Here is a 12,690-nt window from a genome sequence, read left to right as displayed (position 1 = left end):
GTTATAACCTATTAATCTATTAATTAGAATAATAGGTCTGTTCTTTATTGCTGAACTCCCTGCACTGGGTTGCACTAGTTCAGAGTTTATCTTTTTTACTCCATATTAGGAGGAAAAGGATAAACTCTGAACTAGTACAGCCCAGTGCAGGGAGTTCAGCAATAAAGAACAGACCTAATAATTCTTATATAAGACATCTCAAAGACGTCATATAAAATGTCATCCCAAAGACGTCAGAAAATACGTCAGAAAAGACATCCCAAAGACGTTATAAATCGGGTCATAAGACGTCTCAAAGACGTCATAACAACGTCCTTCTAATAGTTTTACAAGACGTCTTTTAGACGTCTTTAAGACGACATAATGTTATCTGGGCAGTCTCTATTTACGCGAGCAGAGACCGTAAAAATCCCGCGGCGCTTGCATTTATCGTATTTTCAGCGTCATTGAGACATGTCAGCGGACCGTGTCGGTGAATGACGGCGAAAGAAAAGAGAGGAAAGGAAAGATGTACGTAGACGCGGCTTCCGCGCGATCCTCGGAAACCGCGCGTAATCCCGAGCCGACTCGCGATCCCGGCGTTGATTTTCAGGTCGCATTCACGCAAGCATCGCGTCGGGCCTCGCGTATGAAAAGGCGCACCACTTTTTGAATATATTCCAATTAAAAAGTCAGAGCTTCGTTACACTCGGCGGTGCCTCCCGCGCAGCCGCCGCCTCCCCGCCGACTCCTTTTACTTCTGGCTTTTTTTTGTCTTTCGTCAAGGCAGGAAAAACGGAAAGAGAAAGAGGAAAAGGAAAATGGAGAGAAATCTGGATTTTTCTCCAGCAATTACTTCACCGCTTTCTCTCCAAAGAATTAGAAGCTCGCGTCGCTTTCTTCCGCGCGGTCTTCTTCCTCGCGCGGTTCCTGATTATCAGTTCGTTCACGTGCATGGATTAAAGTCTAAACGAGGGAATTTATTCGCCGTCCCCTGCCGCACAGGGTGCCAAAGGCATCGCGGATATTCCATAATGTTGTCGATGTTGAACATGCATGATACTTGTTCAGCATGCATAGATTCTATTATTTTTATCATTTTGCACATTGAACGTTTCTATTTTTTTTCATCGCAAGATGAAATTCATCATGGATGAATTATGCATCGGCCAATGCAAACAGGATTCAAAAGAGTCATGTCCCTCGTGTGAGAGAGGCCGAAGAATTTCTTTTCCACGCACGTACGCGCCCCCCCCCCCCCCCCGTGAAGTATTTAACGATGCCGCACAACGGAGACACGAAGCGAACCGGAGAGGGATAAGAAGCGCGTGCCCAAGTGCCAACATGACTTACGCACGTATGCACACGCGTATGTACGCGACCATTCGCCGCGTTACAATACGCACGTGGCCGGACGCGTGCGGTGCCACTTGTCTCACGTTTCTCGATTGGAATCCCTCCTCGTGATTCGCTCCTCGGCTCTCGATAAAGATGATTGTGTATTAAATCATGGAGATAAAAATCATCATCGGATTACGAGACTTTGCATATTTTTTGTGCATTATTGGATTCTAAAATTTTTATAAAGGTTTGTAAAATTTCATTGATGTTTTGTTCTCACCGTGAAAAATGTTTGTCAGGTGAACTGACACGTTACATGGCTGCGTATTCAAACCATCATTTGTCAGATTCCTGAATTCACCGGTATCTTTGCATAAATAAAATAAGTAAACAGGTAAAATGATTTTTTTTATATCGGACGATGTGAGGAAGTTATTTAACGTAAGCTGCGACAGTTGGGAATCGTCGAGTGTCTGAAAAAATCACGCCGAAGCGTGGTTCATTATGCCGGAGTAATTATGCGTGAGGGACTCTCGTTTCCTTTCCTCGGAGGAAACATGGCGCGTTGAACGTGAATGGCGGAGGCACGGAGAGACAAAAAATGAGTGCAAGATTTTCTTTTCCGTCCACGCCATTTCACGTTTTTGGTTGCGCGAGCCTGTCTTTATACTACATCGAGCACAAGGGTCGAGCCTTATTCCATCCTCTGGATACATCCTCGGAAGCGTTCTCTCCCTATTTTCTCGTTTCCTCGTGTCGTATTGCTCCTGGGAAAGTCGAGGGGTGAAAAACACGGTAGAAACACGGTGACGAAATTGCGACGCGCTCGATTTCCGCAAGTTTTCCGTGCAGGAAGAAATAATCTTCAACTATGTCTGAATCGCTTTCACGCTTATCTGATTTTATTAAACGCGAAACAAATTGCAGATGACGATAATCACTTAATTGCCAAGACGCGATGAACGCGAGAGCTTTTAGCGATCTTTTCGATCTTTTCGAATGCGTCTCTCTTCAGTGCCGTTTTTCTTCGTGCTACAAAGTTGCTACAAACGGTAGCAATACTCACACATTTGTCTAATAAACAAATCACTGGAATATCGCCTCCCCTGCTGCGGCGTCCGCCTCTCACGGTCCAATTAGTGCTAGTAGTTCCGGCGCGAGAATCGCCGTGATAATCGCAACAGTTGCGATTCTCTCGTCGTTTCCGTTCAATTAGATCTGCCACACACGCCAATTCCAGCCCGAGCACAAGCACCCGTCAAACCACTCGACTTGTATCGGTTTCAACCAATTACTCGTACTTGGCCACGTGTCTCTCGCCACGTGTGCTTCGCTTACACGGAAAGCAGATAAATGTAAAGCTAACGAAAATCAAACGCGTCCTTCAGCACTCGGCTTTGAAACCGTCTGGAACTTTAATGACTGAAAAGCAAAAAAAAAAGAAGAACAAAACAGAAGCGGTTTGATGAGCAAGATATTGTCTGGCATCGATGGTGATTTCGATAATAATTTATTTATCTACGTTAACTCTCGGTTTCGCAGAAGGTGGTCAATAGATTATTGACGGCGAGTAACAATGATCAACTAAATTACTTACTGAGGGGGAGGGGGGGGGGGGCAGGTAAGTGAAATAACGTTACGTGCGTGATCGAGCATGTGATCGCACATTCGGTGATCAATGATGTTACTTTCACCCGCACGCGTCGAGATTACACCCTTCTAGGATAGCTAGATTGGCTACGGTTTTCTCCTCTTACAACAGCTATTCTGTCCTCCCCGTCTAAAGTTTCCAAACGCGATATTAGCATTGCATCTATGATGAGAGATCATACTGTGCTATAATGACATACTGTAACGTTTGCGATAGTGTCGATCATTGAAATTCCGCCATTTGAAGTTGCGGAAGATGCGGAACGTTATACACGGAACGTCGTTGGTTCTCGCCGTGTTTCGTTCCGCGTAAGGGTAAGCGGTTACAACTACCGACCAGCTTCGTAATTACATATTTACACATTTTCATTGAATCCTCGATCGGAACCTAATGTGCAAGAGGAAACGTGGGAGAAAACGACAGAAGCACGAAAACGTCTACAGTATCCGACACACATACACACACACTGCGACTCGACAGTATGCGGACACGATCAACGCGGAATGCTACAACTTATGTTTAAACACTCGTTCCTCATCGTAGATAATATTTAAATAAAAGAAATATATATTTACAAATTTTAAACATAACGTAATGAAAATAACCACACACTTATCGTAGAAACCGGAAAATCTTTCCCTATCCGTCGCTCGGAGCGATCCGTTAACACAAATCTTCTCAAATAGCTCACAATAGTAATCCAAGAAACTTAAAAAAAAGAAGGATAATCAAAGATACGCTTAAAACACTTCACGTTAGCTTGGCACTCACGACACAAGCAGTTCGTCCAAATGTTCCTGCGAAACTCGTTGGAATCCAGGAGTCATCTTGGTCGTGCAGGGTCGCGCGCGATTAGAGCGGACAGCTGTGGACGTAGGTGACATTCCGGAAGAGCGCGGCGGCCGTCGAGAGGAACGCCGCCGTGGAGGCGGTGGATGGTGCCGGCGGCGGTGGCGGCGGTGGTGGATGGCTGGTCTGCGTTTGTGCGTTGTACGGGGTGCAATAAGCGTCTATGCTGCCGTGGTGAAGGCCCACGCTGCGCACCAGGAGATCCTTCTCGACGGTGGCCTGGTGGCGCAGCTGCTCCAGTCGCAGCTGATTCTGGCGCTTCCATTTCGTTCTGCGACACACGCAAACATTTGCTAGCTAGCTGGTGCAATTAAACCCCCTATTAAGGAAACAGCGAAGGGGTGACTCGCACGGATCGCGATCGAGGAGTTCAGATGGTATTCGCGTAAACAATTAGGAATCTAGAATTTCTTCTTGCAATGATACAAAATTGCTTGCATTAATCTTTCCCCATCTTGCAGACTGAATATTGGTCTACCTTCTGTTCTGGTACCAGGTCTTCACTTGGGTCTCCGAGAGCGACAAGGCGTCAGCGACGTCGCTGCGATCCGCTACGCTGAGATACTTCTGATAGCGAAACTTCCTCTCTAGATAAGCCAGCTGTGCGTGGGTGAAGGCGGTTCGTCGTCTCCGTGGTTTTCTACCGGTTGGCGGTGCATTACTGACGGTCACTCCGCAGGACTTCCCCGAGGTGGTGGCCGGACCGGGCGACGGCGAAAGCGCCGGTGGTGGACTTCCTAGACGTGTGCAAGGGCTGCTACCAGGGTCGATGGTGTCCTCGGAATCCGAGTGAACGGCCGAATCGTCCTCTGAGTCTCCTGCAGTATATTTTCGCAAAATTTATACTCTCAAGTATAGTAGAGGAGAATCCCCTATTATGAGATATGCTCCTAATATGAGATAATGGGGTTTCTGCTAAACTAGTGAGCACCATCTGTTAGTTCCACCATGAACTTATTACTCTTGGTGTAAAATGTATTTAGTGAAAAATTCATTGTTCGTTATTGCGTTTAGCCTTTGCAAGAAAAGATTTGTGAAATTGTGAACATGTCAAAGGAACTTGAGGTAAGTCTTTAAACCTTGTTTATTATATAATAAGGAAATGGTTGGCAATAAATTCAGTATGCAATGATAGAGTAGAATCATAGTAACAGGAAAATACGCAATTTGTTGAATTGCTTAATTGTAGAGGTTAGATTTCATGATCGCGGAACCGCTAGGCGTGTGGCTCGTATAATGAGATATTCAGGGTACTCTTAATATGAGATAATTATTGCTCGAATATGAAGATTATGTAGTGTAATAAAAAGAAAGAAAATACTACTTAATGTTAAAGAAAAGTTAATACGAATTTATATTACGAAGTTTTGTGTATTTAATTTTTATAGAATCTGACTATGGAGGTTAGAGATACGAGGAAGCGTCGACAGTGGAATCGTGAAGATTTGGCGAAGGCTGTGGCAGCAGTATTTTTATAAAACTATCTAATAAAGTTTTTTAATTGCAATACTGATGTATTTTGCACTTTTAACACCGATTTCTCGAGGTATCTTATATTAGGAGCACACTTTCTCGATCCTGCGTAAAGCTCTTTTTTCAAATGTTTTTAATTTTCAGAAAAAATAATATTTAAATTAGATTTTTCATTTTACCAACCTAAAGCTTATTAAATTCTCTTCAAGATAACGTATTACATTTTTAAATTCTGCCTATAGATTTCCTTACATTCGGCAAAATCGATATGGTATCTCATAATCGAGGACTTTCCTTTATGAATTTTTTGAAATAATTGCGAGAATATTGCAAAAATGTTATAAAGAAAAATAAATCTTGTAAATTTTAACTTTAGCTTTGTGATAAAATTGATACGTTTCATCGTTACATCGCACTAACAGCTACTGTTTCCTGACTGATCCAGTAAGCGGATCCAGTCAATCGGGCAAAATCCATTACCGAAACAATAATCCGACGACCGATTGTGATCGATCTCGGTTACAGCAAACCATCTCAATTAGCAGGACCTGCTGCACCCTCTTGGGATCGACCAATAGAGTCGCGATGGCGCGCCGGGGGGTAATAATCCTGGATAAAAGTCCGCGTACTAACGAACTCTAACGAATCTTTCGGCACCTCGAACCATCTGTAGAATCGTTCTTAATGGGGCACCACCTCCGAGGGGACTGATCACCCCTGGTGGCCCCGCGTCACTGATTTAAATAATAGGAACGCGCCACGGGGTCCGCATTCTAACAAGAACTCTACCGATTTGCCACGCGCCTCCAGAAATGTTTTGCGTGAAAGAAAAAAACGCAATTCTCATCTCGCGAAATCAATGAGGGCTGAAATCGATCAAAGTAAAATCTGCACGATGCTTCCACGTCGTTAATGACTTTTCTCTTTAATATTTTTTCACATGATTCGTACGGAAAAATTGATTACATTTCAAAAATAATTAATACAAGAATCGTTCGTCGGTGTCGGACAAAATGGATAGCGTTATTGTTAATCGCTGTACTGTTAATTTAAACTAAATTATTTTAACGATATGAGTTGTCTCTATCGCAGGTTGTTAGAGATAAAAGTACCTTGGACTCGATCGACCAGCACATCACCTAGGAGGTCTCTGATCAAGAAGGACTTGTGCTCCTGCATCATCGCCGTCGACGAAGCGGCGCACTCACGGCGTTCACGATCACCAATCGTCAATCCGGATCGTACCGATTCGTGTCGACGAAAACAATCACAATTACTTCGATCAATCACGATGCTACTTTACGAATCGTATCAACGCACTCGGGGAGACTCGACTCTCTCATGCTACCGTGCGGACGCTCGGCGTCGTTCTGCGTCGTCATCCGACGGATGACCGGAAACGTCTTCAAACTCTGGTATCACCCGTCGTTCTCGTCGTCGTCGTCGTCGACGAGAGCACGCGGGACAGCATGCGGGGGTGGAGACACACGGACGCTTGTCGAAGTTAGCACGGGGTCGGTAGGGTGGACGTACCCTGCGTACCCCTTCCGTTACCGCCCGCGCAACCCCCTCGAATTAATCCGCCTGTTTATTCTGAACGGGCCGCCTAATGCCCGCGCGATTTCGCAGCCATTTTGGGGGTGGGAGCACCCTTGCACATCCCGCCGCAAGGTCGACGCTCCACTCTGATTGGTTCGCCGCAGCTGGTACGCGGTGGCGAGGTAACGGGGTAGCTGCGTCTCCATTGGTCGGGGAAAATCTCGGCAGCACGTCCTTCCCGTACTCGCACTCTCGATCCCCGGTGTACGCTTCTATTCAAGTGTACCGGGGGCGAGGGGGTGCAAGGGGACAACGGTGGGTTACACTGAAACACGAGGGTGGGAGCTGCGGAGAAGAAGATCCGCGAACGAGAGGGTGAGGAGGTAGATGCGGGCGGAGGAAGTCATTGGCGAGCGATTACTGCGAAACGAGAGGAACAAATTGAATGTGAAACTTTTCCGCGGCTGCAGCGATATAGCTCGTTTCTATGATTTCAGTGCTTGAAAGGCGGACGCTCGCCGAGTTGCCGCGCTGTTATCGGTCGTCTCGTTGCTCGTGCTTGCTGGCTTCGTTACGGGACTTCAGGAGGACGCAAAAAAGTAAGAGACGCAAAATGGACCCCGAGGGTTGAGGGGATGATTATTCCAATATTAACGCGAGCAAAAATCCGCATGGATGTCAGAACGAAATCGATCCTCTTACTCCCTCTCAATATTTTGCTGCTAGTGACATTAGCGGATTCTAAAATTGTGAAAACATTGTTTTAATCGACCATTAAATCATATATTCAACTATAATTTTTTTTATTCGCGAATATTGCGAGGGCGAAGCGCGCGACCGCGTCGCGACGCGATCAATTCGCTCGGGACGACGCCGAGTGCGATGCGTATGCGACGGGGATGCGCATCTCGGCATTTGCATAAATACGTCCTTCGCAGTTTGCGGAACCACCTCCTGCTTCGTTCAGCCTGCTCGCTAGCAGAAGTAGTTTGCGAGCGTAAATATGCATGACGTATGCAACCGCCTCTCATCCCTCTCGCTTCACTAGCATCCACGAGCGGATGCAACCCCCTTCCTCCGTTTCTCCACACACCGCGGAGGCATACTGTTAGTCTATTCACAGCACCACCACTTACCCCTCTTAAGCACCTGCCGACATGCGGCCGCATAAGCGTGCATACGTTTCACGCTGCGCCGCGAAATCACACGGGGTGAATTCAACGACGAGCTTGCGAGAGAGTAAGAAAGTGCAATTCCTGAGTTTTCACCCGACGTCTCGTGAAGCGTATCTCACGGATGCGGATACGGAGAATCTTCGCGAAACTGGTAATGTCTCTAAGATTAGTCAGTAATGTTTCTCCAAGTAAAACTTTTCAACCACTTCGCGCGAGAGATTACCACAAATCCTATACTATTTCATTGTGCATCCTCTAACTTCGAAAAGATAGAAAAAAACGATTTATGATTAGTAATAATTAGTAAAAAGATTAAATAAGTATAAAACCAAATTCTCGAAAGATCTCATTCTTCTTATGGTACTGCGCGACCATTGCGCTCGGTGATTCACAAATCCCGCAGAAACGCCGGTGCATGGCATTAATTAAGGCACCAATTAATTCTGATCGCTCACGCGAGTTTACCTTGAGCCCGGCGAGTGGATACGCCGGCGACGACATGAGTGGATGCTCGCACTATCCTCGAATTTTTCGGCGCGTGCAACACCGTTGCGTGGCGTTGCATAAAGCGTCGCTCTAACGTAAGCGCGGTCGCCGACGTGGAAACCGACGCCGGACGTCCGTGGCATTTTAATGGCGATGACGGTGTCATTGTGCGCCGCGAACGAGAGGCCCTTCCGTGAACCCGAGATTGGCGCGCGCGTTTCGGAATTCGTTAGGATTTTAACGTATGCGACAGATTAATTCAAGGGGCGGCAAAGCGGCCAGGCAGCTTCTTCACGGCCGCGCCGTGAGAGGAAGGGCCAGGAGAAGAACGCCGGAATAAATGCATGCCGGTCGGTGAATTAAATCGAGGATTGTCGAGGCTGCAAGAAACAAAGGGCCTGCTGATGTTTTCCCTCGGCGAGCCACACTAACCGACTTAATCGCTAAGCTATTCTTCGATTGGAGATCGAAAAGAAGATTATACAGGGTGTCCCGGGTTTTAACCGACAAACTGCGGGAGCATATTCTACTAGTGGAAATAAGAAAAAATTCTTGTATCGAGTTTGCTTAGAAATGCTTTATTACAAAGTTATAAACCAATATTGAAAAGAAATATGAGATAAGTAACAACGGAACATAGTGTAGAATTTCGAAGGTCGAAGATGTTTACGTTATGTGTATTCACATGTATTCACGTTCACTATGTTGAAACGATTCAGTATGATTGTTACTTTCACAACAGTAGCTGTTAGATTTCAATCGTCGTGTCAACTAGCAATTACTATCAGAATGCCAAAAGTGTTTTCAAATGAGGAATACACTGATATTCATTTCGTGTACGGATTCTGTGACGGAAATGCACGAGCTGCCGTACGAGAGTATCAACGTAGATTTCCTAACAGGAGAGTACCAGATAGATTTAAAGCAACGAATTACTAATTCAGTTACTGAGATGCAACAAAATTTTCAGGAATGTCGTACCGTAATAAATTCTGTACTACGTCGATGTCTAGCTTGTATCGATGTGCAAGGACAACATTTTGAAACGCGTCACTAAATCATTGCGTAGATAATTTATATTTTTGTGAAAAAATCCGTTGTTACTTATCTCATATTTCTTTTCAATATTGGTTTATAACTTTGTAATAAAGCATTTCTAAGCAAACTCGATATAAGAATTTTTTCTTATTTCCACTAGTAGAATATGCTCCCGCAGTTTGTCGGTTAAAACCCGGGACACCCTGTAGAAGAGCTATTCTTCCTATTTATCTAGGTTTTCTATTAAGTCTACTTTAACTGACTGTAAACAGATGCTAAATAAGTTATCATAAAGCCGTCAGAAGTTGTATACATCGTTGATGAATTGCGATCCGAATTATTACGTGTTTTTATTATGTTATTATCCGAATTAAATTGGCATAGAACAACTGCATTTGCAGGAAGCTACTCAGACGGTCCAAACAATTGGCGTGATATTTAAATGTCACAATTATGGTGATTCACGGGATTTGTTTATGGGGGGGGGGACTTTACGCAGCCATGCGCACGAGAGTAATGCTACACAGAAACAGTTTATCGCATTTATCGTGTCTCGGATGAAGGCAAATTAATGATAATAAGAGCGGAGAGCGGTTGGCGTAGAATTAGCTGGAAATCATCACTCCCGCTGGCTGATCGTTATCGGCAATTTGCGAGCGTTTGCTCTCCCTCTCCGTGGGATCCGAGATCTCATCTCGGGGGAGCTTTTCTCTGCACCCTGTGCCGCTTCTCTACGCGTTTGTGTCGTACAAATGTGATTTCGCCGGCGAGAAACTCGCTTCCTGGTCGCACAGGGGTGAGACCGAATAAATCTGTAAATTAGACGTACACGAGATCCAATTTTCTGACAGGACGACGTTGCGCCCAACATTCTTGCGACTGCAGCGAGCGTGACAGGCGATTTTTTTTGTATTTTGTGTATAATGTGTATGTGCAAAATTTATATTTAGGACTTTATAGCGATACACATGCGATGTGTGTTAGAAACATTTTGCGCTAGATGAATCAGCGCAAAGTATTATTTTTTTGTATAGGTACAGGTGTGTAAACATTTAAAAATGCAAGAGCTAAGGTAAAATTTTTCAATTTTCAACCTGCGAGTGCAAAAAATTAGGAACGCTTGAAGATTCTGTGCGTCGTCCTTGTGCAGGAGCCACACTGTATCTTCACTGTGGTATTCCTTTGTACGTGTACATGTGAGTGCACGACTACATGCACGAATGAGTACAATTGTGACCATTTTTGTCCCCTTATATATAGTACAATGAGTGCAAGAGTGCTTTCAAGAAAGCTAGATTCCTTAACGTATCCTCGCAATCCTTTTTCTGTTTCATAGAAAACCTAAAAAATATCGATACATATCGCATACAAATCATTCTTTTTGTTGTAAATTATAAAGATATTTCAAATTTTGTATAAAAGAAAAAGAAATAAGAATAACGAAGGCGATCTTGCTCACAGTATACAGGGTGAGGCACCTAAAACAGGCCACCTGAATATCTCGGCTGTTATTGGTGATAGAAAAAAATGTGTCAGACCAAACTTGCATGGTTTCGAGGAACACATAATTTGTCCTAAATAGTTTTTTATTAGGTGGACGCGTAGAGGTCATATGAAGGTCAACTTCGTTTTTTTAAATGGTATGATATGTTTTTTTACGTACCATCTAGTGGAGCGTTTGAAGATGCGCACATTGATCTACGGGTCAAAATCATTCACGGTCACTGAAGGCTAAAATTTCTAAGTGCTAGAACTTTTTCATTTCTGAGTTTACGGTATTTTCAATAGCAGAGAACTCTAGGCAATATGCCAATTAATAATATTATCATGCCAGAACTGCTCGGAAAAAGAAAAAACTTTCAACGGCTAGAACTTTTTCATTTGTGTATTTAAAGGATTTTCAATGGTCGAGAACTCTAGGCAATATGCCAATTAATAATATTATCATGCCAGAACTGCTCGGAAAAAGAAAGAATTTTCAAGGGCTAGAATTTTTTTATTTGTGTATTTAAAGGATTTTCAATAGTCGAGAACTCTAGGCAATATAAAAACTAATGATAACAACAACTCAGAACTTCGCTGAAAAAGAAAAAATTTCTAAGAGCTAGAACTTTTTCATTTCTGAATTTACGATATTTTCAATAGCAGAGAACTCTAGGCAATATAAAAAATAATGATATCATCAGCTCAGAACTTCTCGGAAAAGAAAAAATTTCTAACGGCTAGAACTTATTCATTTCTGAATTTACAGTATTTTTAATAGCAGAGAACTCTAGGCGATATAAAGTAAATTATTTTCCCTTGCAGTTGGCCTTCAGTGACCTTGAATGATTTTGACCCGTAGATCAATGTGCGCATCTTCAAACGCTCTATTAGATGGTACGTAAAAAAACATATCATACCATTTAAAAAAACGAAGTTGAACTTCATATGACCTCTACGCGTCCACCTAACAAAAAAACTATTTAGAACAAATTATGTGTCCCTCGAAACCATGCAAATTTGGTCTGACACATTTTTTTCTATCACCAATAACAGCCGAGATATTCAGGTGGCCTGTTTTAGGTGCCTCACCCTGTATAATAGTTCACCTATCGGCCGATAGATTGCTTCTTACACTACCTCACAGACCTTAATATAGGGCCAGTATAGCTTTCTCGCAAGCGCTTTTTATTCCATTCGTAGTATATATACAAGAATGAAAAAGTCCCTACCGTACTTGCTTCGGCAGTACATATACTAAAATTGGAACGATACAGAGAAGATTAGCATGGCCCCTGCGCAAGGATGACACGCAAAATCGTGAAGCGTTCCACATTTTTTGGCAATATTTTTAGAGAATTATTTCACTTAGTTTGTCTATTCCCCAAATTCTTTTTTCTTAAAAAATAAATATCGTAGCGCAATCAGCCGGAAGTACTGGACGATGTCTGGAGCATTGATAACAATAATGGCACGGTCTCGCGAAGATCAGTCCCGACTAAACACGGATAAAGGACTGCGAGGGGTTCACGGCGGAGCGACCTGGAACAGAAGCGGCCACGGGGGCGGCTATCGAGCCGCAATGCGGAGAGTCTCAAAATCGTTAACAATCGCGGCAGGCGCAAGCGAGATCACCATTGATGTGCGACCGCGCGTGTGAATATAACTGCCGAGGTG

General features: G+C 43.9%; 1 protein-coding gene and 1 non-coding gene across 2 annotated transcripts; one reads left to right on the top strand and one right to left on the bottom strand.

Moving 5' to 3' along the window:
• Window positions 1–2,200: 2,200 nt before the first annotated feature.
• LOC105276441 (barH-like 2 homeobox protein) lies at window positions 2,201–6,612 on the bottom strand. Its single transcript, XM_011334047.3, has 3 exons — window positions 6,406–6,612; window positions 4,299–4,638; window positions 2,201–4,091 (listed from the first exon to the last, which is right to left on the bottom strand). Exons 1-3 carry the CDS (start codon window positions 6,473–6,475, stop codon window positions 3,824–3,826), a joined length of 678 nt encoding a protein of 225 aa, XP_011332349.1. The 5' UTR covers window positions 6,476–6,612; the 3' UTR covers window positions 2,201–3,823.
• A 5,634-nt stretch (window positions 6,613–12,246) lies between these two features.
• LOC113562223 lies at window positions 12,247–12,353 on the top strand. Its single transcript, XR_003406736.1, has one exon. It is a non-coding gene; the product is annotated as a U6 spliceosomal RNA (small nuclear RNA).
• Window positions 12,354–12,690: the final 337 nt, after the last annotated feature.

Source organism: Ooceraea biroi, chromosome 6 (genome assembly GCF_003672135.1).
Source record: "Ooceraea biroi isolate clonal line C1 chromosome 6, Obir_v5.4, whole genome shotgun sequence".
Classification (NCBI taxonomy): domain Eukaryota; kingdom Metazoa; phylum Arthropoda; class Insecta; order Hymenoptera; family Formicidae; genus Ooceraea; species Ooceraea biroi.
This window is presented reverse-complemented; position numbering and strand designations above follow the sequence as displayed.

Bases quoted from the DNA above. Each gene is read 5' to 3' on its own strand.
- LOC105276441 (XM_011334047.3), bottom strand. From the start codon at position 6,475: ATGATGCAGGAGCACAAGTCCTTCTTGATCAGAGACCTCCTAGGTGAT. The intron at 4,639-6,405 runs GTACTTTTATCT...AATATACTGCAG, and splicing joins GCTGGTCGATCGAGTCCAAG to GAGACTCAGAGGACGATTCG. The intron at 4,092-4,298 runs GTAGACCAATAT...CGTGTGTCGCAG, and splicing joins ACCTGGTACCAGAACAGAAG to AACGAAATGGAAGCGCCAGA.